Source organism: Eptatretus burgeri, chromosome 12, assembly GCF_056783735.1.
Source record: "Eptatretus burgeri isolate ZD-2024b chromosome 12, Ebu_testis_v1, whole genome shotgun sequence".
In the NCBI taxonomy this organism is placed as follows: Eukaryota; Metazoa; Chordata; class Myxini; order Myxiniformes; family Myxinidae; genus Eptatretus; species Eptatretus burgeri.
This window is the reverse complement of record NC_140972.1, coordinates 49,373,664-49,395,680: the sequence shown is the minus strand read 5'-3', so window position 1 is coordinate 49,395,680 and position 22,017 is coordinate 49,373,664. Positions and strand designations below refer to the sequence as shown.

At 44.0% G+C, this 22,017-nt stretch overlaps 1 protein-coding gene across 4 annotated transcripts in view; it reads right to left on the bottom strand.

Moving 5' to 3' along the window:
* The window catches only part of TJP1 (tight junction protein 1), a 141,394-nt gene that overhangs the window by 10,354 nt on the left and 109,023 nt on the right, over positions 1-22,017 (bottom strand). For 3 of the 4 annotated variants that reach the window (XM_085850463.1, XM_085850462.1, XM_085850461.1), the window contains 5 exons: positions 15,676-15,801; positions 13,243-13,500; positions 5,958-6,857; positions 5,677-5,756; positions 1,110-1,310 (listed from right to left, as the gene is read on the bottom strand). In XM_085850463.1, coding sequence (XP_085706589.1) covers positions 1,110-1,310; positions 5,677-5,756; positions 5,958-6,857; positions 13,243-13,500; positions 15,676-15,801 — 1,565 coding nt within the window. The remainder of the gene's footprint in view (positions 1-1,109; positions 1,311-5,676; positions 5,757-5,957; positions 6,858-13,242; positions 13,501-15,675; positions 15,802-22,017) is intronic. The other variant, XM_085850464.1, reaches the window with a different exon arrangement.

Below are 22,017 nucleotides of genomic sequence, written 5' to 3'. Positions count from 1 at the left end.
CTTTCCTTCCCCACTTCCATTCTCCCTCCCACACCATTATATAGTGACATGGGGTGAGGGATCACTCTCTCCATCTCTCCAACCCTCCCCCTCCCCCTCCTCCATCTCTCCCCCTCCCCCCCCGCCTCTCCCCCTCTCCCACTGCCTGTCCGTCTGTCTCTCTGTGTCTCCCCCCCCCCTCTATAATATTCCTGTCAGCGAAGCGACAGGTTGAATTTGCTGGTATTTAATAAGCATGGCACTACGGCATAAACCAGTGAGCCACTAATCCCATAAAAGTTTAGTTCCCTCATAACCTCTGTCATGTTTGAACAATTTACTGGCTTCTCAGAGGACAGAATCGTTTCACTCACAGCGGGTACCGCTTTCATTTTCAGCAAGTCTGACTGACAAATTCTCAGAGCAAAAAACTGTCAGCAGCGTTTGAGCAGCAACTGTGAAAAATTTTATTTCACAAAAACATTTTTCCCCCCATTTACTCAGACATTCACTCCTTTCAATTGTCCTTCAATATCAAAATGACTTATAAATTGCTACCTGTTTATGTTTACCCTATTATTTATGAGAAAAAAAAATTGTCCAGAATTCAAATAAAGTCTGCCATTAACTTCAGCTCTGGTTTACAACTCTACTTTGACTGATAATACTCCATTCCCCACCAGTGCTTCTCAGAATCATTATGGATTAAATACCTGTGGACAGTCAAACCATTAAGTGATGCAATGAGGGAATTGGTCACGCAGTCCAAGCCCATCTCTCTCATGGAGGGATGAGACGAGAAAAAAAAAAAGCCTCCAATCATGATTCTGCCAATGCAGCCACTTAAGGCCACAACTTGTGGCAGAAATTCTGCACCAGCAGCAAACCACCCCACCAAATATGCAAGATTGCTCAAAGCATCCCCACCTTTGTTGTATTGCTTCCACTTCCGATGTTTTTAGTTGTCACATCCCCCCCCCCAATTTTTTTTTTTTAGAACTTGCATAATGGACAAACTGTGCACCCTCATCAGGAACAAAATAAGCATCAAACACAAAGCCAAGCACGAAAGAAAACCTTCCCCACCCAAACCCCTCCGTATGAAACCAGAAAAGTAGACCACAACTCACCTGCTAGAAAGTTGGTTCGATGTCAGGCCGTGAGCAGAGTCAGCCAACTGATCCACGCGACCTGAGGGAGGCCCAGCCGATGGCATCACCCCGTGATCCTGCTCAGATCGAGGGTAATATGACTGCTGCTGCCGGTAAACTTCAGGCCTGGCTTCCTCATCTTGCTCATAACGGTTAGCAGGCCGTAATGCCTCCAATGTCCTGCAGTGTGCACACAGCATGGTTGACCTCAGGACTTTTGAAACAAACTGTGAATATTTTAAAACAACTTCTCCATCCAAGCAACAACAACAACAACAAAAAAAATCTTTAAATACTTCTTGGCAATAAAGAGGAAAAGCATTGAAAAATCAGTGCCCTTTCTCCCCTTAGTGTCCTAATAATTATGTTCCCATAAAGATGAACATCCTCACCAACCATCCACGTGAGCAATGAACTCATCGCCAACGTTGATCACAAAAAAGAGGGCATAACCAAAAATAAATTAATAAAACCACAACATTCAGATAAAATAAAACATCAGATAAATGATGAGCTAAAAGTTCCCAAAGACTAAATGAAGCATTGCATGTTCTTGTCATCCCTCCACATCTCAAATACATAAATAGGAGTTCCATTCCAAGGAATTTCGATGAAGGAGGACATTAGGCCCATCCAACAATAGGGTAAACATAAACCTGCACAATGGTTGTCAACTTATGTTTGCTAATCCATGATCTATCCTTTTTAAATGCTGAACATTAAGCAAGGAAGCAGCATGCACCATTTTTAGTCTTTGGTAGGACTTAGCCTGGGTTCGAACCCCTGACCTCCCAGACTTAGAGCCGACGATCTAACTTCTAACCCATTACACCACACGTAAGAGTATCAACTGCCATGGGAAGTGAGGTGTGGCTGAGGTTTCAAGCTTCAGCCCTTCATAATGTTACCAAATCTGGTTTACTGCATGAATACATCCTCACGACGACGCTTCCGGAAATGCGTTTATCAATACACATTGTCGTGGATCCTAAAACTGCAGAGATGCCAACTTTTGGAAATCAGAATTAGGGAGGATTTGCAACCGACACCAAATAATGTACGCGAAGCGCACATCTCGAGCGCGGAGCACTCGACCCTTGCGGCGGGGTCCAGGGCCCGCCTTAGGGCCCTGGAAGCTCTGGGGTTCTAGACGCTCTCTAGTGCCCTCTGATCCCTATTTTGGAGCATTTAACATGTTAAGAATTCCCACTTTTTGAACAAAAAAAAAAAGGGGAAAATTGTGCACTTTTTAATGTTACATGTATGTTAATATTAGTAAGTTAGGGGACAATCAAAGATTAACAAAAAGCACAAAAGAAGCAATATTTTTCTTACCTTACTGGCTGGTACTACTGCTGCTTGCTTTTTCCATGGCAGCTTTGCTGAGTGACAGCTGTGTGGCTCTTTTAGCCCTTCTGATTATGTCTTTGCTGTATTCTCTCTGGTAGCAAGGGGTGCTATGAGCTAGTTTTTCAATTAAGAGAGCTTCCAGGGTTTTGACACTCAAATTGGGACGAAATTCAGTATGATTCTTCCGTACAAGACTGAGTGCCCGCTTACATGATGCGTTCGAATGAGGAATGACCAAGATTCCCTTCATCACTTTGCTCAAATTAGGATACTTCTTGGCACCAGTGCAGGGATCTGTGAGCTGTGAAATCCGATGCCACTGCTCATCCACTCTCACTGTCTCAGTAGCAATTGTAGCTATGGAGGCGTCTGCCTGGTAGTGAGCAAATTCACTCTCAAGACTGTCTATGTCACTATCACCGCCACTGAACAGACAGGGGAATTTCTTGATGAAAAACTCCACACAGTCAAACCCCACTTCTTGGTGTAGCTTAACATCCAGCACCTGAGCATGCTTGGCTAATTCATCATCTAGCGGCCAGGTTTTGAAGATGTAATTGCAGGCTTTCACATAATATGAGCGAACTGCACTGAAGAAACCTTGGACGTCTGACTCACTCAGAGTGAAGGTGGATTTCTTGAGACTCCTTTGTTCCCTTATATACAGTTTGGCATCGTTCCCAATCATGAGGTCCTCATCATTCTTCTGATGATTTCTGTCAGAGAAGGGTACATTTACCAGAGCAACCGATGACACCGATGGTTTCAAAAACCGTACGAAGATATCTTTCAGAAGACCATTCAATTCTCCGTGCAGGAGATGAATACAGGGTTCGTCTCTTTGGAGCAGAAGATTCCCCTTCTCAAAAAGCTTGTTAGCATATCGAAGGAAGAAACAATAGAGTTTTGTTTGTGGAGACAAGAACATCCTGTTGACACGTTTTTCTCTAGATTCCTGCACAGTGTTTGAGGAAGATGCGCTTTTAGTTGTAGAACTCGTAGTACACTTAGCCGCAGGGCGATCACACTTGCGTTTACTGCCAGCAGAAGAGGTCAGACTCGTAGTACCAGATCCAATTTTACGTTTGAGGAGAGAGCTTGAGGTAGGTGCAGCCAAGGAAGAAGACCTCTGATTCGAAGGTTTTGCTGAGCTTCTATCAAGTGATTTGGCAAAAGCAGAACTTAACTTGGGTCCTTCTTTGCCTGTAGATGGGACTATCACAGTCTTTCTCGACTCTGAAGGGATCTGCTTTGTAGATGAACGTGATGAAGGGCTGGTGATGCTACCTGCTCTCAGCATTGGTTTTGGTGCTGTCCCTGCTGTCTTCTTCGCAGCAGATACTGCAGTGGTAGTGGTGAATGCTGCTCCACTAGTGCATGATCCTGCAGTGACAGTACTGGCAGTAGATACAGTGCCGTCCTTCTTGCTCGTTGTTAGAGTCTTGGCTACAGTTGGTTGCATTTTTCTTCGTACTTCTTCTTTGAAGAAGAGGCGAAGTGGCTCCAACTGTTCAATCAGCCTGTCTAGGCACTGACCAAGGGACAGCCACCTTGTTGCGACATGCTTCAGAATCTTGTGTGTCGGGGCATCACAGAGTTCTTGCAGTGCTTTCACTCCTTTGACGCGTTTACTACTTTTGTCCAAGTAGTAGTAAATATCGATGAGAAAGTCATCTAATTCAATGGGTAAGGCCTGAGCCGCCTTCTTGGCCGTATTGTGCATCATATGGCAAGGGCATCCCATGATGTAGCACTCTGGATTTTGTTTGTGGATATAAGCAGCGACTCCTTTGTGCTTGCCCACCATGACAGAGGCATTATCAGCACAAAAGGAAACACAATTTCCCCACGGAATTTTCCTGTCACTGAACTCATGATCAAGCAGTTTGAAAATGTTTTCTCCAGTGGAATCTTGTTTGCACGCAGGCAAACTTAGCAAACCTTGCTTCACAATCCCAGCACTGTTGTCATAGTACGAAATCAGGACAGGATATAGCTGGGCCTCACCACTGTCATTGCTACCGTCTGTAGCTAGGCTAAATGGAGCTAGTCTAGCAATATCGGCAACAGATGAAGCAGTAACATTTGACAACTCACCAATTATTGCTGAAGTTTTTGTTCTTGCACATCCATACTTTGAAGCAACTTTTGAATCTGGAAACATCTTTTGAAATAGAGGTCCAGCATGATCTGAGACTGATATGGGCAAGTTATGTTCCACAATAAATCCACTAAAGAGAAGTTCCGCTCGGGTAACATCCTCTTCCTCGCTTGTCCCTTGTTTGGTGAAATAATTCAGAAGTGTACCGGTACTCGTGCTCGAAGATCTCTCCTTTGCAATGTCTGTGTGCCGTTTGCTTCCAACGTGCTTCCGAATATCATCGCGACCTCCGTGCTCAACTGAAATATCAACGCTGCATACTGTACAATACGCATGATGAATTCCTCTTTCAGACTTTCGAATACACGGGTATTGGAGACTGTATTCGGTCTTGTACTTCTGAGACCATTTCTTGGTCTTCGTAAGCTTCTTTTCTGCCATTTCGTAATCAACATCGAGGGCTTGAAGCATCGGTAACTTCGAAGTCGATGCTCCACAGCTGCAGCGCGACTCGTAGAACTCTAGCGGCTGTTAAACACTGCACGGTGGTCGCGACCGCCGGGCTGGTACGGGGCCCAGCTGCATGCAGTGAGCGTATCGCATGCATATACACTGTGCATACATACCGCATGCACTGTATTGCACACACACCGCATGCACTAAATCTCAGTGCATGATCGCATAAGCGAGATCCAGACCCAATGTTTCGCTGCTCCTCATTTGAATTTGCAATTTTTTACGTACAATTTGGTAGCAGCGAACGTTATGGAGTTACCACATGCTATACGTAGCAGACGATGCTTTTCATTCAATTCTCATACTAGTACATTCTGATTAGTGAACAGTGCAAAAATATCAAAATTTCGGGAGGATAAGGATAGTGATCGTAAGGGCGGGAGTTTGGGTGAATTTTCGGAAGCCTCCCGATGAAATCGGGAGGGTTGGCATCTGTGAAACTGCAAAGAAAGTCCGAAAAGGCAAACAAAAACAAAACAAAACAAAATATTTTTTCCCCCTATAGTTCAACAAATGAAAAACATAAAATCCCAAAATCACCCTTAAAAGTAAAATGGAAATATCAACTGGGTGCCACACCTGGATGCCTGCACTTGTGGTTCTTGAACAGATGCTGGTTGCAAGTCGGTGACACCAACTTGGCTGATGGAAACATCACCCTGATTTTGAAAAGGACAATTAGAAGAAAGACAAAAAAAAAAAGCAAAGAAACCTATCTGTTGAAAATAAATTGCATCAAAAACAGTTGATATGAACAGAAACTGCGCACAGCAACGTGCTCAAACCACCACACACTTGAAGAGCAACTAATTCAATGAATCGGCTGAGCACACAAAAAAAAAAAACAGGAAATAACTCACCTTGGGACGCTGTGCCTCAAACATCTTCACCCTGCCAATTACAGATTTGGGGACGACGCGTTCGCTGTCAGAATCGTCACCAGACGCGCTGCTTGTGTGCTGTTTTAATGGCCATTGTGACCCCGGAGCTTTGGGAATGTCACGCTGTGGCTCGGTCATACGTACACCAGTTGAGACATTTGCAGGAGGTTGTATGGGTCCAGGTGGTATTTTAACATCTACCTCGTAGCTTCTCAATGGTGCATTGTATGAACTGTGGGGTGGAACTTCAGGACTAGGCCGCCGTTGGTAACTGTAAGAGCCGTCCAAGCGTTGCAGTCCTGAAGATTGCTCAGCCTGATTGTCATACTGCCTGGGCTTCCACGACTCGTGTTCACCATCTGAAAATTTGCGCTCATTCCTCTCTGGTATAAACCGTTCATCATATACTTGAGGCAGTGAGGCTGCATTTTGAAGTGCACGCTCACTGTAGTTCTGTGAACGATCAGAATATGCTTGACGAGGTCTCTCCCCATAATTTTGTGGTAGATGGTCACCATACTGTGGAGGCCGATCTCTCCAGCTATTGCTGGAGGTCTCACCATAACCACGGACATTTCGTTCCTCATACGTCGGTAGACCTCGGCCATTATAAATTTGGCTTTGTGCCTCTGGGTAAGCCCTGTAGTTCTCACCAGGTTTATCATTGTATCCACGCCTGTAATCTGTCCCAACTCTTTCAGACGGTTGACCTTGAAGTGCATATTCACGAGTCAGGTTTGACGGTGGGCGTCGGGTGTCCTCCGGGTTTTCGTAAGCATTACGTGGTGAGGATTCTGTGGTGACCCTGCTGGAATGAGTAGCAAACGGCATTTCTCGAACGTACCCATGGTCCGGGGAATGCTGACTGGCATGGCGGTCCTGTGAGAATTTAGTGGCAATAGATTAGTTAAAAATCAGAATCAAGGAAAGATAATTTGTTGAGCTGACATGCTCCAAAACTACCAATCAAATATGCACAAAGGTTCATGAGCTTGCATAAAGAAGTAGAACCAGGAAAGAGAGACAGAGAGAGAGAGACAGAGAGAGAGAGAGACAGACAGAGAGAGAGAGACAGAGAGAGACAGACAGAGAGAGAGAGAGACAGACAGAGAGAGAGAGAGAGAGAGAGAGACAGAGAGAGACAGACACGCACGCATGCACGCACGCACGCACGCACGCACACACACACGAGAGCGCATACCTCCGCCAGACTGAACAGTTTATGTTTTGTATCCCACTGATCGGCCAAATCTGGACAAATCCTCAACTTTTTGAAATATCATGCTGCATATCGTTTTTGGCCCCACCTCAATGGTCAAGAACAACTTAAAAAAAAAATTAATTCTGGTATCCGAATGCAGATTCACATCTCCACCAAAATCGAATCGATTCATCCTTGTCACGTACCGAATCCATCCATAACTTTTTGAGATATTGTGTTACATAATCAACCCTCAAATATCGCGGGTTCCAATATCGCAGATTTCTACCAATCGCGGACAACCTATTGTGCTCCGATTTCATCATCGGGGCATTTAATTTCGGCCAATAATGGTTTTTGAGCTGAGGCAAGTCATTGTTTGCGTCCAGATGCATGATTATCTCTCATTACAAGCCTTTTCTTGTTTCTCGCACACCATTCATTGCAGTTATCAGACCAGGATATGGGAACGAAGCTAAATTGAATTAAGTAATGAATTGTCATACGGAGCTCCTGTAATACGAGACCTACAAGATCTAGTAGACACACACCAGTAAATAATGGCTCCCAAACTGCGTCCGCGTGTACGATTACCTCCCATTATGAGCCTTTTGCTGATTTTCGCACACCGTTAATTGCAGCAATCAGACCAGCATATGGGAACGAAGCTAAATTAAATAACGAATCATCATTGAACAGGAAAGGACATGTGGAGATCCTGCAATACTAGATCTACAAGATCGAGTGGACACACAACCGTTAATAATGGCACCCAAACTTAAAACTCTTCTTCTTCTTCTTTTTTCCGCTGCTCCCGTTAGGGGTCGCCACAGCAGATCATCCATTATGATCCGCATAGTGATTTGGCACAGGTTTTACGCCGGATGCCCTTCCTGACGCAACCCTGGTCGCCTCTTACGACACAGGGATATGGTACACCTATTTTAACCGGGGCATACACCGGGCACAGTACAACTGGTACTCACTTCGCCGACCTCAGAAGGATGACAGGCTGAGTCAACCTCCTGGTGTGTATTAATTAAAGCGGCCAACGGGGCTTGAACTCAGGATCTTTTGGATCCCAAGCCGCTACCCGAACCACTACACCAACACCAGGCTTGGCACCCAAACTTAAAACGATGGACAAAATTAATCGTGCCAAAAGGCAGAGAAAGGTTATTACATTGTGTGAAGAAATTGAGTTGTTAGATACGTCAGGAAGAAGTGAAAGTGTGGCATCTGTGGGCCGCCATGACCGAATCAATGAATCAACTGTGTGTAACTGAATCAGATATCAGTGCAAGGGTTCCTGCTAGCGAAGTGCAAAAGGATCATTCCAATCCTGTGATCTCACCATGAAAGGAAGGAAAAAGTGATAAATATTTGGGTCGAGGACCAAACAGAAAAAAAACAAGCCTTTGAATAGACTGATGTATGGAAAAAATCATTGTGGATTTACTCAGACTGTGGACCGGTGTACAGGAGAAACCGTTGCAGATTTACCGATGTTTTCATGAGGCACTCGGGGCCGAAGGCTCCAGTTCAACCACGGCTCATGGAACGAATCGAGGCGAAGGGATTAATGGCAGAGCAGGTTTTTAATGCCTAAGACGTGATTCTTTTGGAAGAGGATGCCATCTCATACGTTCCTGTCCAAGCAGGGAAGATCCGCTCTGGATCAAGATCACCAAGGAGAGTACGAGCCTTCTTCTATGTGGAAATACAGCAGGCGACTGTCGTGCTCCAACAGCCATCGCAAGTTCCACATCCACATCTTTCGAACCGACACCACCCCCCCCCCACCCCCCACCCCAATAACAGCATCATCATCATCTCTGGGCGAAGTCTTGCATTTCCTATTTACAGCAGAGAACAGTACGAACAAGAGTGCATAATATGTTTACCCTCACCCACCTCGCTGCTTTGGAATAAATTTAAAAGGTAAAACTTGTGTTTTTGTTAAATTTACACTGTATTTATTGCATTTACATGTTTATTTCAATTGTAATGTGTATATTTCTGGCTGCTGTCGATCTTCCTCAAAGTCCAGGAACTAAACCCCCCTCTTCCTATTGGCCCTTGGTTTTCACGATTGCGGTTTTAATTGTCGCAGAATTTTCCAGGAACCTAAACCCCCTGTGGTATTGGAGGGTTGACTGTATATTATTTTTTGGTCTTATCCCTCAATGGTGAAGAATCACTTTTAAAATTATCGTATCCAGATCTGGATCTTCAAAAAAAAAAATAAAAAAAAATCGAATCAATTCATCCTCGTCACACATCCAACCTCTCCACAACATTTCGTCCGAATCTGTCCACAACTTTTTGAGATATCTTCACAGGCAGACAAACGGAGGACACACCTTTGGTGGTGGAGGTAAAGATGCCAAGTATTTCAAACAGAAAGGTTGTTGATTACCAAAAAATAAAGACACATGAGGTTTATGCTAAGTCGATGAGTAGTATAGTAAATGTTACGAGAACCTTTATTCTATTCATAAAAGGGGGGGAAAGGGGCTTCCCACCTTCAAACTCTTTTCGGCTGCAATTGTTGGATAAAGTGCTGTTTGCCAAGATAGGCGAGGCTTTGCGAAAATCTCAGGTTTACAAATTCTAATCAACAGGAACGGCCTCTCCAACAAACCAACATCTACGATTCATTCTTAAGGTTTCTTCCCCTTCCCCACATTACATTTTGCCTTTCAATTTAAATTGTATAAAAGATGTGTAGAGACTAAGAGCAGAAAGGCCAACTTGATACATCAGCATCTTCAGCAGCAGAAAGCTGTGAATATGTACATTTGAGTTATCTTGTAGACTACAGCCAAATTTGACCAACACACACTGCAAAACTGATAGCAGAGGATATTTTTTTTGGGGGGGGGGGTGGGGGGGAGGGATTCATTACTAAAGATGGGGGGCACTACCTACTCCAAAAAAAAAAAAATCACCAAAACGCTTGGGCAGCAATAATTGCTGTGACATAACAAGGACCTTTTTCTTCTTTAGCTAAACAACCCCTCCAATTTTATCAAGAATATCCCAGTTATTTTTCTATGTCATATAGACATGTATGCTCATCAAGGGGGTAAGCAATACAGGCCTGAAGGTTCACAAATTAACAAGGGGTCAAAGGAGAACAGGGAGACAAAGACATCAGACAAGAGTGGATGGATGAGTAGATGAGTAACAGAAAGGAAAGGGACAGGAGAAGGTCAGTGAGAGTGCAAAAAGACAAGGGATGCGTAAGAGAGAAAGCAAGAGGTTATGATGTCAGCACTCTTGAGAGATTGGAGAGAAGGGAATAAGACAACAGATGAAGGGCATCAGGTACCTAAATGAGAGAACAAAAGTGACAAAGGGATGGAGGTACAAATTCATGTTATACTTTGGGTGGGTAACCAGGAGTCAGATTCTGGAAAAGAAAAAGAAAACCAAAAACATGTGCAACATGACCTGGGAGTGGGGGTGGGAAGGGGAGAAGAAAGGTGGTGGTAGCAATTAAGTGACATAAAAGGAAGTCCACCAACCTGCTTGCAGTGGGCAAGCAGCAGACATTGAGACTCGGGTCTCCTACTGAGAGATGGCAACAGTACAGAACATTGGACTTGATCGCCTCCAGGGGAGCAAGATGGGAAGCAGCCACACCAGCCCAAAGGGGGGCTCATACTTTATGACATTTCTGACTGAAGCCTTGTACACTGCAATTCGCTCCACGGCTCAGAATGTACTTGGCTCTGTGGAGAACACCAATGCATCGGCCATCCTTAATGGCCAGTTTGGAGACGTGGATCGCCCAAGACAGGTCATGACACATTGTGAGGCTGAAAAGCTCCAGGAACTGCATCTCCTCCATGGGGGGTTGGCCAGAGAAGTAAACCAGGGTCTTCAAAAACTGATTCTCACGAAAGGACGGAGAGAAGCAAAAGCGATTTTCCTTCATTGAAAGGCATGCCTGGAGGTAGCTGAAAAATGACTTTTTTTTCCAGCATATCCACAAAGATGGACACGACAGCAGCATGTCTCGCAGAAGTGTAGTGCACCGTTCTGCACAGTGTGCTAATCAACAAAACTACAATTTTCAAAATCATTGTATTCCATTGCTTTTCCAACCTTTTTATGTTTTCTTCCTTTTGCTGACGGTGCCCAACGAGAAGAGCCGCTGGGAAAACCTACCTCTCAGAATGCTAGAAAATCACAAAATGCTTTTCTCGGCTGCAAGGTGATCATCACATGATGTGTGAATGCTGTGTGACCGACCTAACCATGCCAGTACAGTCTCACAAGACCCTTATATTTTGAAGTGATTAAACACAAGCTTCTCATTAGTTGAAAAAGCACAACGTGCTGCCTTCGATATCTACTGCGGCAAGACGTCAGGAAGGACAGCTGGCATTGAGCTACCATCATTGCATTGATATACAATTATAAGAGCATGCTTCAAAATGATGCAAAAATGGCGACAGTTGGCCATCGTGCTAATAGTCTCGACCCAGCTTTAATCTGCAAAATATGGGAAGAGTCCACTTCACCTTTATCTTTATTGCTCTTTCTCCTTAAATACCCTCAAGCCCATGTCACAGCAATACACACCAGTCTTTCAATGAAACATTTCATGGAAAGCAGCAAGTTGGGGAAAGTTAAAATTCACAAATTGTACGCGCGAGACAATAAACCCAAAAGGTCACACCACGTGGAAATCCACAGGTGTGACGAGAACACCTGGAAATGGAATACACAAACAGAAGACTTCCATTTTGAAACAATATGATGTTATATGAGATTTCTAAAAAGAAAACCTAAATTCCCATTGTTCATTCATGGACTGACTTCATTCATTCACACCACAACTCGTTGCTCTCAATATTAAACCACTAAGTGATGCTTGCAACCCAAAATGCAAGAACCTGAGCAATTAAAATTTCAGAAGAATACATATGTACATACATAGGGAGCATACGCCACTGCGTCCACTTTCCGCCAGCACTCCAGGGGCCTCCATCTGGCCACCCCCCAGGCAGATGCCTGGCCCATCCCATCTCTTAGGGATAGGACATTCCAGATACCCACACAAAGGGACCGCTTCAGGTTGACCCAGGGAGACCGCCATCTGGTGAACAATGCCTCAGCACCACCCTGACACACACTATAGTGTGTTTTGCAGAGTGAAGTGTTTTGTGGTGGCCGGAGTGCAAATCCTGCCACTAACCGCCTCGGGAAGGTAACCAACTACAGGACGACGTCCGCAGACCCTGTTGGCACCAGATACGAGTGGCCATTGGCTCACAAGGGGCTCCTCCACCATTTGGCAGGTGTTTTATTTAATCCTGCTATGTGCCCATGTCCACACACCCTCCACAGCAGGGGGACCTGGTGGGGGAGCTGGTTTAGTCGCCGACACTCGACCATGAACAGGTTAGTACGGGTTTTACATGATACCCATAGCAAACCACAGATCTGATCTGGCCTGACAATCAGGGTCGGGCGCCGCCGTATCAGCCGGGCTGGTTTGTACCATCTATTAGCACGGAACGTCACAGGGCTCCCGTCCTCAAGTGATCCCTCAACCCCAGCCTCTGAGTAGCCGGATTACAGGTGCACGCCTCTACGCCCAGCAGAAGAATGGTATTAGAGAAACTAATTTAAAAAACGATTAATATGCGAGATATCCTTCTTCATTTTTTAAGCAAACCAATTCCATCTGAAGCAGGAGATATAATGTTATCAGAGTATTTGCTCATTGTTGAAAAAAAACTGCAGTTTTAAATGACCTCAAGTATTGAAAATACAATGCTCTCAAAGTGGCTTCAACTTGAGCAAAATAGTCAGTAAAATGGATGAAATCAACAAAATATTGAGGTATGCTGAGCTACCAACCAAGGGAAGCAAGGATAATTTGACATTTCAGGTGCTCAAAAGCAATTACTTTGCTCTGAGGAAGGGTTAATGTTGATTTCATCAATTGTTCTACCTGTCTGCAAACACAAATCGTCACTGGCCTTCACCAGTAAGACCAGTTCTTCGTTATAACAAAAAAGCAAGTAGTTTGGAGCAATAAAATACCTGGGTAGGTACTCTAGACATCTCAGACTGCCTGCTCGTGTGCGAGAGTTCTGCGAGCATCTCACGGCTATTGCTGCGAGGAAGGCGTGGCTTTGGGGCCACCATTTCAGGACTCCATTGGCGAGGTGGTAAAACCTGAGGGTCAGGGCTGGTGCTGTGCTCTTCAAGAGAGTCCATTTGAACGCGAGGGAGTGGCACGGGTTCACCCTGTCCCCAGCGCGGGTCGGTCATGGCACCAGCTGGTACTCGCACACTCATCTGTGAGGAGTACAAGGAAGGAAGAAAGTACAAGGAATTACGTGAAGAAGAAATAGCAAGATCACATTATTTCAACGACAATTAAACCAGTTTTTTGAATCTCAGTCTGGTATTTAGGTTCAATACACCAGTTGGTTTCCGACTATACCGATTCAAAACATTTAAATGAGGTTCAGTTAGTCGTATTCGCAGCTGCAGATCCACAGATGAATCCTAACACTTCTCAATTGAAGATTCTTTCACGGTCAGGAACAGACTGTCCAGAAGGTAACAGTTTCTTACTTGTGAACTGTAAGTTCCCAGACTCGCGTGCAAGAAATTTGTCGTGTATAAGCAGGGTGACACTTTGGGCTGGCAAGACAGCTGAGGGGCATGTGCACTTGCCTTCGAGTTATCTCGCCTGGGTTCAAATCTCAACTCAGCTATGAACTGCCACCCCCGGTGTTTCACGTGCAGGGCGATGCATGAATGTGTATGCCATTGATGGTGGAGACATCCCCATTGATGGGGACATAAGCCGGATGACGGGTCTGCCAACACTGGGGCATTGGTGGACGTTAAAGATCCCGCGACCCGCATGCTTTAGCAAAGAGTAGGTGAGTTATCGCCGACACCGTGGATGAATTGCAAATTCCTGCCTGTCGAATGTCAGGTCTGACCAGCTAGTTCGTGAAAGATTTGGACCAGAACCGTTTCCATAGACCGACATCAGAAGAAGGTGGGAATAATTTCAGCTAAGGAAGAAGCAGAGTGCCACCAATCAATACCCAGTTCCAGTTCATCACCTTGAAATGGCGTGTCCATGTCGATACAAAATTCAGATTAAAATCTGCGCTCAGTAAGCAGGCCCCACCACCATCTTACATCGTCCCCCAATCCCGATCCATGTTCTTAACTATCCCCATTACCCCGACCTAACCTAAACCAACCCACTTACCTGCAGGTTACTGCACTTCCTCCCCTCCTCAATCTCCCCACCCTCTGTTCCCTGTCCTTGCTTATCGCGCTCTTCCATGAGCCTTGATTTTGCATCGAGAAAGATACAAAGACAGACTAAGCAAGATTCGATTGTTAAATTTATCAACAAATTTTGTGGGCATTAGCTCTCGATGCCGCAAATTTAGACTTTGGTACATTTATACATTTGTAAATTTAAACAGTCAGTTTCTTTCACCATTTGAATTTTTTTAGGGATGCATTAAAATTGATGAAAAGCACCAAGTGCAGGCTCACAATGGCTCTTCTCGACTGTTGCACCAACTATCAAAACATTTGTGCAGACACCGCATTTCCATCAGTTATATGCTGCACAGCACAGCTGTCCATGTGTGAAGGTTTGGTTATTATATATTTATCCACATTTTTTGCTCACTTGGACTTTAGCCAGGTGAGCTTATGCGATTGAGCAGTGTCCGGAGGCGAGTCAGTCAGTCAGTAATCACTTCAGTCATTATCACTTGAACCAAACAAAGGATTTTGATGAAACTTGGATCAGGATCAGGCATTACATGGTGGAGGTATGTGCTCCACCAAGGGCCCTTCTTGTTAAACATGTAACACACCAGTAAACAAACACCACACAAAACAAGTCCCGGCAAGGGTCTGCAATCTCCGATTGCTCTTTTTCTTGTTTGCTTTTGCCATGGACTGGAGTACTGAAAAGTGATCCCTGCCGAGACAATCAGCAGAACAGACCAGTTCGGCTCTCAGATGTAGCCTCAGTATTTTCAAGAAGATACTCCAACTTAAGTTTTGTACATAACAGGTGGGGCCGACATTTTTTTCCTGCACCATCCCAACATAGAGAGTACCAATGCATTCTCCGATACCGCGGCCCTCAATTCAATTTAAATGCACAATGTGAGGGATGCTCGTGCAGTGTCCCCATCATGCTGCCATGGTGTCCACACGGCAGTCTTGCGACATCACAGATACATACCAACACGTCACGTCTGGGAAACCAAAAAATAAAACTCCATGATAGATTACATTTGCAATTTAACAAGTCAAACAAAAGTTTCTCAGAGACATGATCTCAGAAGAAAGTGAGCTATCAGTAGCACCCAACCTTCCTGCACACCAAGATCTCCTGCCTGTTAGGATATCAGAAAACAAATTCCCATCGTCGATTGCCATCGGCACTGGCTTAAAGGAATTGATATAAAATCCGTTTACCTCCTGTGGAGGAGAACTGTGTCGCAGGACGGGTGACTCCCTCTTGGCCTCCACTCGCTGGTGCAGAAACTGGTGCGTGTCGTATGCTGGGACTTGTTGGGAATGAGTACTGACTGGTGCAACAGGCTGCAATGAGAGTTTGAAAATCGCAGTGTGTCCATACAATTAAAATGCAAGAATGCAATTATTATTTATATTTTTTTTTTCCAAAAAATTTTTTACAACTATATAACTGAATTTGCTTCAGACAAAACGACTTTCATGCAAAAGGTGAAAGTACAATTTGCATGATTACAGGGGTGGAAGAAAGGCTTGGGAATAGTCTTGGCTTTTCAATTGAAGTTGTTGTTTTTTTGCATACAAAGTTGAGGCTCGTAGAGAAGCGAGAACATAGAATGGATCAGGACGGGGTTGAGGAACAAAATAGAGTGAGACTTGGACACAAAAGGGATGTGGGGACAGTGAAGGGGAAGGGGAGGATGCACAGGATGGACAAGATGGACACATAAGCAAACTCTCAGGAAGGAAAAACTGTAAACTTGGAAAGAAATGGGCTTGGGGAAGGTGAATAGGATTCAAAAACATCATGGATTTGGACGAGGGATGATCTGAGATGGTGGTGAACAGCTGTCTTGACAACTTGGAGGGAAGAATGACATTAAAGACGATGTTGAAGATGATTACACGGGAAGGAAAAAAAAGAGGAACAAAAGAGTGGAGGTGAGCAGTGACCCTGGATTTGGGGAGTTTCACTGGAATGGGATTGCTGGTGTACTGCGCGCTGGTGGAATTGGAAGCAAGCACAAAATTGAGGCATTCAGCCTTCTCACGAGCAGAGTCAGCTGTGGTGCCATTTGAAGAGAGGGAAGGGATGGAAGGAGAGGGAAACAAGTTTGAAAGTTCATTCTTGAGGATGGACAGATGTTTTTTTTTTCTCTCTCCTGAGAGTGGACACATATTTGTTGCGGACATTTTGGAATGCAATGAGATTGCCTTGGTCGGATTTGCCCTCCAGGAAGAGAAGGCAATTTCTTTCAAAGCAACTGCCTCAACACAGGATTACTTGTACCATGGGTGAGAAGAAGGGTGGGATAACTGAAGACAACATGGGATGGATCAATGCATGAGAGAGAGTAAGTTTCTGTGGAAGAATTTCCAGGCTGACTTAATATCAGGAGCAATAGATATTAGAGACCAGTCCTGAAATGAGATGGCTACTTACAGTCCCTGCTCGTCTGAATAAGTGAATTGCCAGACTCACCGGCATCGAGGCGGCTCTGAGAATAGCCAGATAAATGTTGATTCTCACAAGCGCATGATCAGATGAACCAATTGGAGCAGTGGAAAAGCAGGAGACATTTGTGGGGAAGTTCGACATCACCATGTCCAAGTCCAGAAGGTAGGATTTGCCATTGGGAGAAATCTGGGTTGGAATGTTCACAGATCGAGTCAGTCCCATAGTCACAGAAGTGCTTTGCTGAAGTGTCATGGTTGGTGAGAGAGGTACCAACACCAAGCCAATTTACAGTGACAATTGAATTAGCCACGTGTGAGGAAGAGAGTTGGGATGAGTGGTTAAAAGTTGATTCATGTTGTCTGAGAGAGGGAGAGAGATAGATGGAGTCATCAATGTTTGTTGAACAGTACAATATGCAGAGAAATAAGAGGTGGGAGGAGAGGGGAGGTCACAGCCAAGTGTACTCCTGGCCACCTGGGTGTTGGGAGGGCCATGATCAATACACAGACAGGGAAGCTGGGAGTGTGTGATGTGGGAGGAACCTGGGAGTGTGTGATGTGGGGAGAAGGTGGCAAGGTGTGAGATGGGAAGCTGGAAGGGTGCGGGACAGGGGTGGAGGAATGAAGGGGGAGCGATGAGAAGGGGGAGAGCAATGAGAAGGGGAGAGCGATGAGAAGGGGGGGATGAAAAGGGGAAGGTCGAGAAGGGAGATGGGAGGAGGCAGGGTGGAGGAGGAAGATGAGAGGGGCGGGGTAAGGGGGAACCTTTAGGGGTGGGGTGAAGGGCGAAAACTTTGAGTGGGTGATTTGAGGGAGGATGCAGAAATACGGGATATGAAGTGGAGGGATGCTGAAGAGGGGAAAGGAAGGACGTGGCCATGCAGGAGATATGGGGAAGGGTACTGAAAGAGGGGTTTGACACCGTTAAATGTCCATAGACACACAATCGATTTTCGATGTGATTAGATGGATTTTTAAGTAATAAACAAAGAACTGAATATGGTTCTTAATTATAATATTTTGAGGTATTACAGTTGAAAAATCAGAGATTGCAGACCCTTGCCAGGACTGCTTTTGTGTGGCGTTTGTGTACTGGTGTTATGTAATTAACGAGAGACATAAGTAGAACTGCCACTTTATAACTGCTGGCAATGATGACCGGGTACCAAGACGTCCCACTCTGATGTCCCTGCTTTCATCAGCACCAGACCCTGACCCATGACGTTTTTTTTATTATTCATTATCCAATTGAATTTAGAATGAGATGAAAATAAATTCAATTCAAATCAAATTAAATAGAAGACCAAATCGGTACAGTCCTGCATTGGAGTAATCAGAAGGAACCCAAACAAGCAAAAAGCAAATATGAAGTCATCAAGAGTAACCAGGAGAGGATTCACATTTCAGCTTCTACTCCTCTACCCCCAAGCCCATCCAGGCACAGCCAAGTAAGTCCGATTCAAAATGAAAATAAAAATAAATTAAGAAAAAGAACCCACATCAAAAAAATTAAATAATTCTGGCTGCCGGACCATGTGTCTGATGAAGTTTAAATTTGAAACATATATTCCCCATCACTACCCGATCATAATTGTGAAGTTTCATGTTGATCAATGAAGCAGTTCCAGAGAAAACGTAATTGAATATTTTTTTCAATTCAATATGGCTGACAAACCATGTGACCTATCAATTATTCCTGAACAAACTTGTACACTCATGGCTTGGGGAACATTTGTGTGAAGTTTCCCCTTGATTTGTCCAGCCGTTCTTGAGAAGATTTTATCGGTTTTAGGGTAAATCCAACATGGCTGCCAAACCATGTGACCTATGACATCATATGTGTGAACCTTTTGTTCCTCATGGATAGGCGGTCATACATGTAAACCTTCGCCTTGATCTGATTAGCCCTTCAGAGAAGATTTTTGAAGGTTTCCAAAAAACAAACAAACAAAAAACCAATATGCTGCCGAATCACATGACAGATGACATCAAAAAACTTTCTCTGGACCATTCCTGAGATGACCATCAAATTTTTTCATACTGATTGGAGGTAGTGTTCTGCATATGCAATTATGACATCACAACGAAGGCACCTATGACATCATGAAAAAAAAATTCACACATTCCCCATGAGGAGTACTTGCTGTGTATAAAGTTTCAATTTTTTCCTTGGAGTGGTTTCAGAGATACAGAGGTCCAAAGTTTTTCCGTTTTTGCAACATGGCTGCCACACCACATGACCTATGATGTCATAATTATCATTAGAACATTCCACATGAGTAGTCGCACCAATGGTGAAAATTTCGTCTCAATCCCACAAGCAGTTGCGGAGAAAAACACAAAAAGTTCTGTGCAGACAGACAGAGAGAGAGACAAACGGACCCAAACAATACCCTCTTCCTTCGGCGAGGGTTAAAAAATAGAAATAAAAAAAGCAATCCCATCGGGTACCATCCCTAAAAATTCCAGATAAACTGCCATGATGCGATTGAGGGAAAGGTTGTCAGCACTCAATGGATAATGGCCGCACAACTCGATTCAGACTCATCAGAAGATGAATTTGACGAAATAAATTTCCGATCAACATTCCTCAGATTACGACGATCGTCAAAATCATTATGTAGAAGGTGCTGAACATGTAAGAACCCAAAGTCGAGATGATGTCATCAGAGTTGTGGGCCAATCAAGGGCACCAACTAACATTAAAAAAAAAAATCTTCCTTGCAAGATATTTATTCAAGAAAAGAACAAAGATCAAGTGTTAAGTGAAGCTATATCCATTAATTAAACCAATTATATTTTTGGTGTCTGTGGACATTTAAAGGACCTGAAGGGAAATTGTCAAATGCAGACAACCACTGCAAAGTGGACTTCTCAAGATTCCCAATCTGGCTATATGGAGATGGACATCATAGGAGGGTGGAAAGAAGGATTGCTGAAGGTACGGGAGGAGGCTTGATGTACCAAACATTTAGGAGTGACACAGGTTTGGAAAATATTCCTTGGTCAAAAGAATACAAAGGAAACTAGAGGGGAGCACTCGGTAGAGCGCAAAACCTCCGCCGCCATTAGTGCTGGGTCACTTAAGTGAACCTGATGTCCTATTCATTGTAGGTCAAAACGGATCAGACTCGACTGAACCACGATTGAATAAACTAAACTAGATCGGCGCGCATGTAGAAATGCCAAAAAAATAAAATCGAAATTTTTTTGAAAAAAAAAAGTTGCAAAATTTCTTCTTTTTTTTTTCTCTCTAACAAATTTTTTTTTTTGGTTGGAAATCACTTAAAACATGTAAAAATGCAAAAAAAAAATTTTCAAATCTTTTTTTCAAAATGGCCGCCATAGCGGCCATATTGGACTTTGGACCAAGTCCAAAATCTAATGGCATGATCCTTGGACCATACCTTATCCCCCCACCGAGTTTCGTCGAAATCCGTCGAGGAGTTTTTCCGTAATACTGTTCACAAACAAACAAACAGACGGGTGAAAACAGTAACCTCCGTCCATCTTCGATGGTGGAGGGTAAAGATCGTGATGAATGAGAACACGTGGCGTGCTCCTGACATAGAAATGAGGAGAGTGAAGCATTTTCAAACGTATTTAAAGGCTTTTAAAGGAAGAAGCATTTCGTTCAATGAATATTCCGAAGGTTTTTTTTTTTTAAACCTCATTTAAAGTGCCGTAATCTTAAAGATCATAAGCCACGCACGCTCTCAGGAATGTTTTCTTTCTCCCATTGCATTGTACAATTGTTCACCATGTCAAGCAACATTAAAACACTTAAGACATCAACCTACCAGGCTAGAATGAACAAAAACAAAATCCACAGGTTATGTCCAGACTTTCAGAAGGTGCGATCCACGAACGAAAGAGGATTTTACAGGTTTATATAGAGTCAGTCAATATTTGTTCAAGGTAATGACAGTGTCACCATCTGAATAAGAATATGAAGGCGATTATAGGTGACAAACGTGTTTCGAGTGCGAGAATATAAATTTCAGCAGTTCAGACGATGTAAAGCTGGCAAATTACCACCAGACACCAAGGCAATTTTTTTCCTTTGGATAGGGATTATGAATAACAAGGATGATTGTGGGGGCTGAAAAGATGGGAGTGGGTTCGGAGCAATGGTGGCATAATGGTTAGAGAGTCTGCTGCGAGTCCAGGTGGTCAGCAGTTCAAACGCGACCGCAGCCAAGTCAGACCAAAGACTTTACAAATAGTACGTGCCGCTTCCTTGCTCGATGCTCAGCATTTAAAAAGATGGAGCACTGATAAACAACTATACGTTGGAAACCATTGTGGAGGCCTGATGGACCGAAAGGCCTCCTGTGTTGAAGTTCCTTTTAAGAGAACTCAAATTATTACAATTATTAATATTAATGAGGAGCAGCAATGATGGAGGAAAAAAAAAAAAGATAAATAAAAAAATAAAATAAAAACAGAGCGAGTGAACCTAAGGTTGGAACCCAAATTTGGTAGCTGACGTGGGTCTGGAGAAGAAGATTTTTGAAGGAATTTATTAAGTCCGCCATTTTGACTGTCTTAAAATATCACGTGACCGGAACGAGCTTTGCAATCCCTGGTACCAGTCAGGAGAGGAATGTTGCTGCCAAATTTCAGCCGGATCGGCCCATCGGTTTCGCCGGAGAAGCCAAAATAGGAGATGGACAGACAAACGGACGGATGGTGCACGATGACAATACCTTATCTGGAATTCCATTTACAGGTTAAGAAAAAAAACAAAAAAGCAACATACAAACAATTAAGGTTCACAAAAGATAACCACCATGTGCGGCAAACTGTCATGCCAGCCAACAAGATGGAGTGGGTTCATTTGCATGATTCATTTGCACTCACAGCCCACGTGTCCTCAAAGCCTGCTCCTCTGCTCTTGCCCACCCTCTCTCTGTTCTATTCACCCTCTCATTTGCCCAAGGTCATCTGCCATCTGCTTGGAAATCAGCAAACATCACTGCCCTGCATAAAAAAGGTGCAAAAACAGATCCCTGCAACTACAAACCAATCAGCCTTCTCCCAATCATCAGATAGGTTATGGAATCCATCATCACTTCAGACATTAAATCCTTCCTCTTCTCCAAT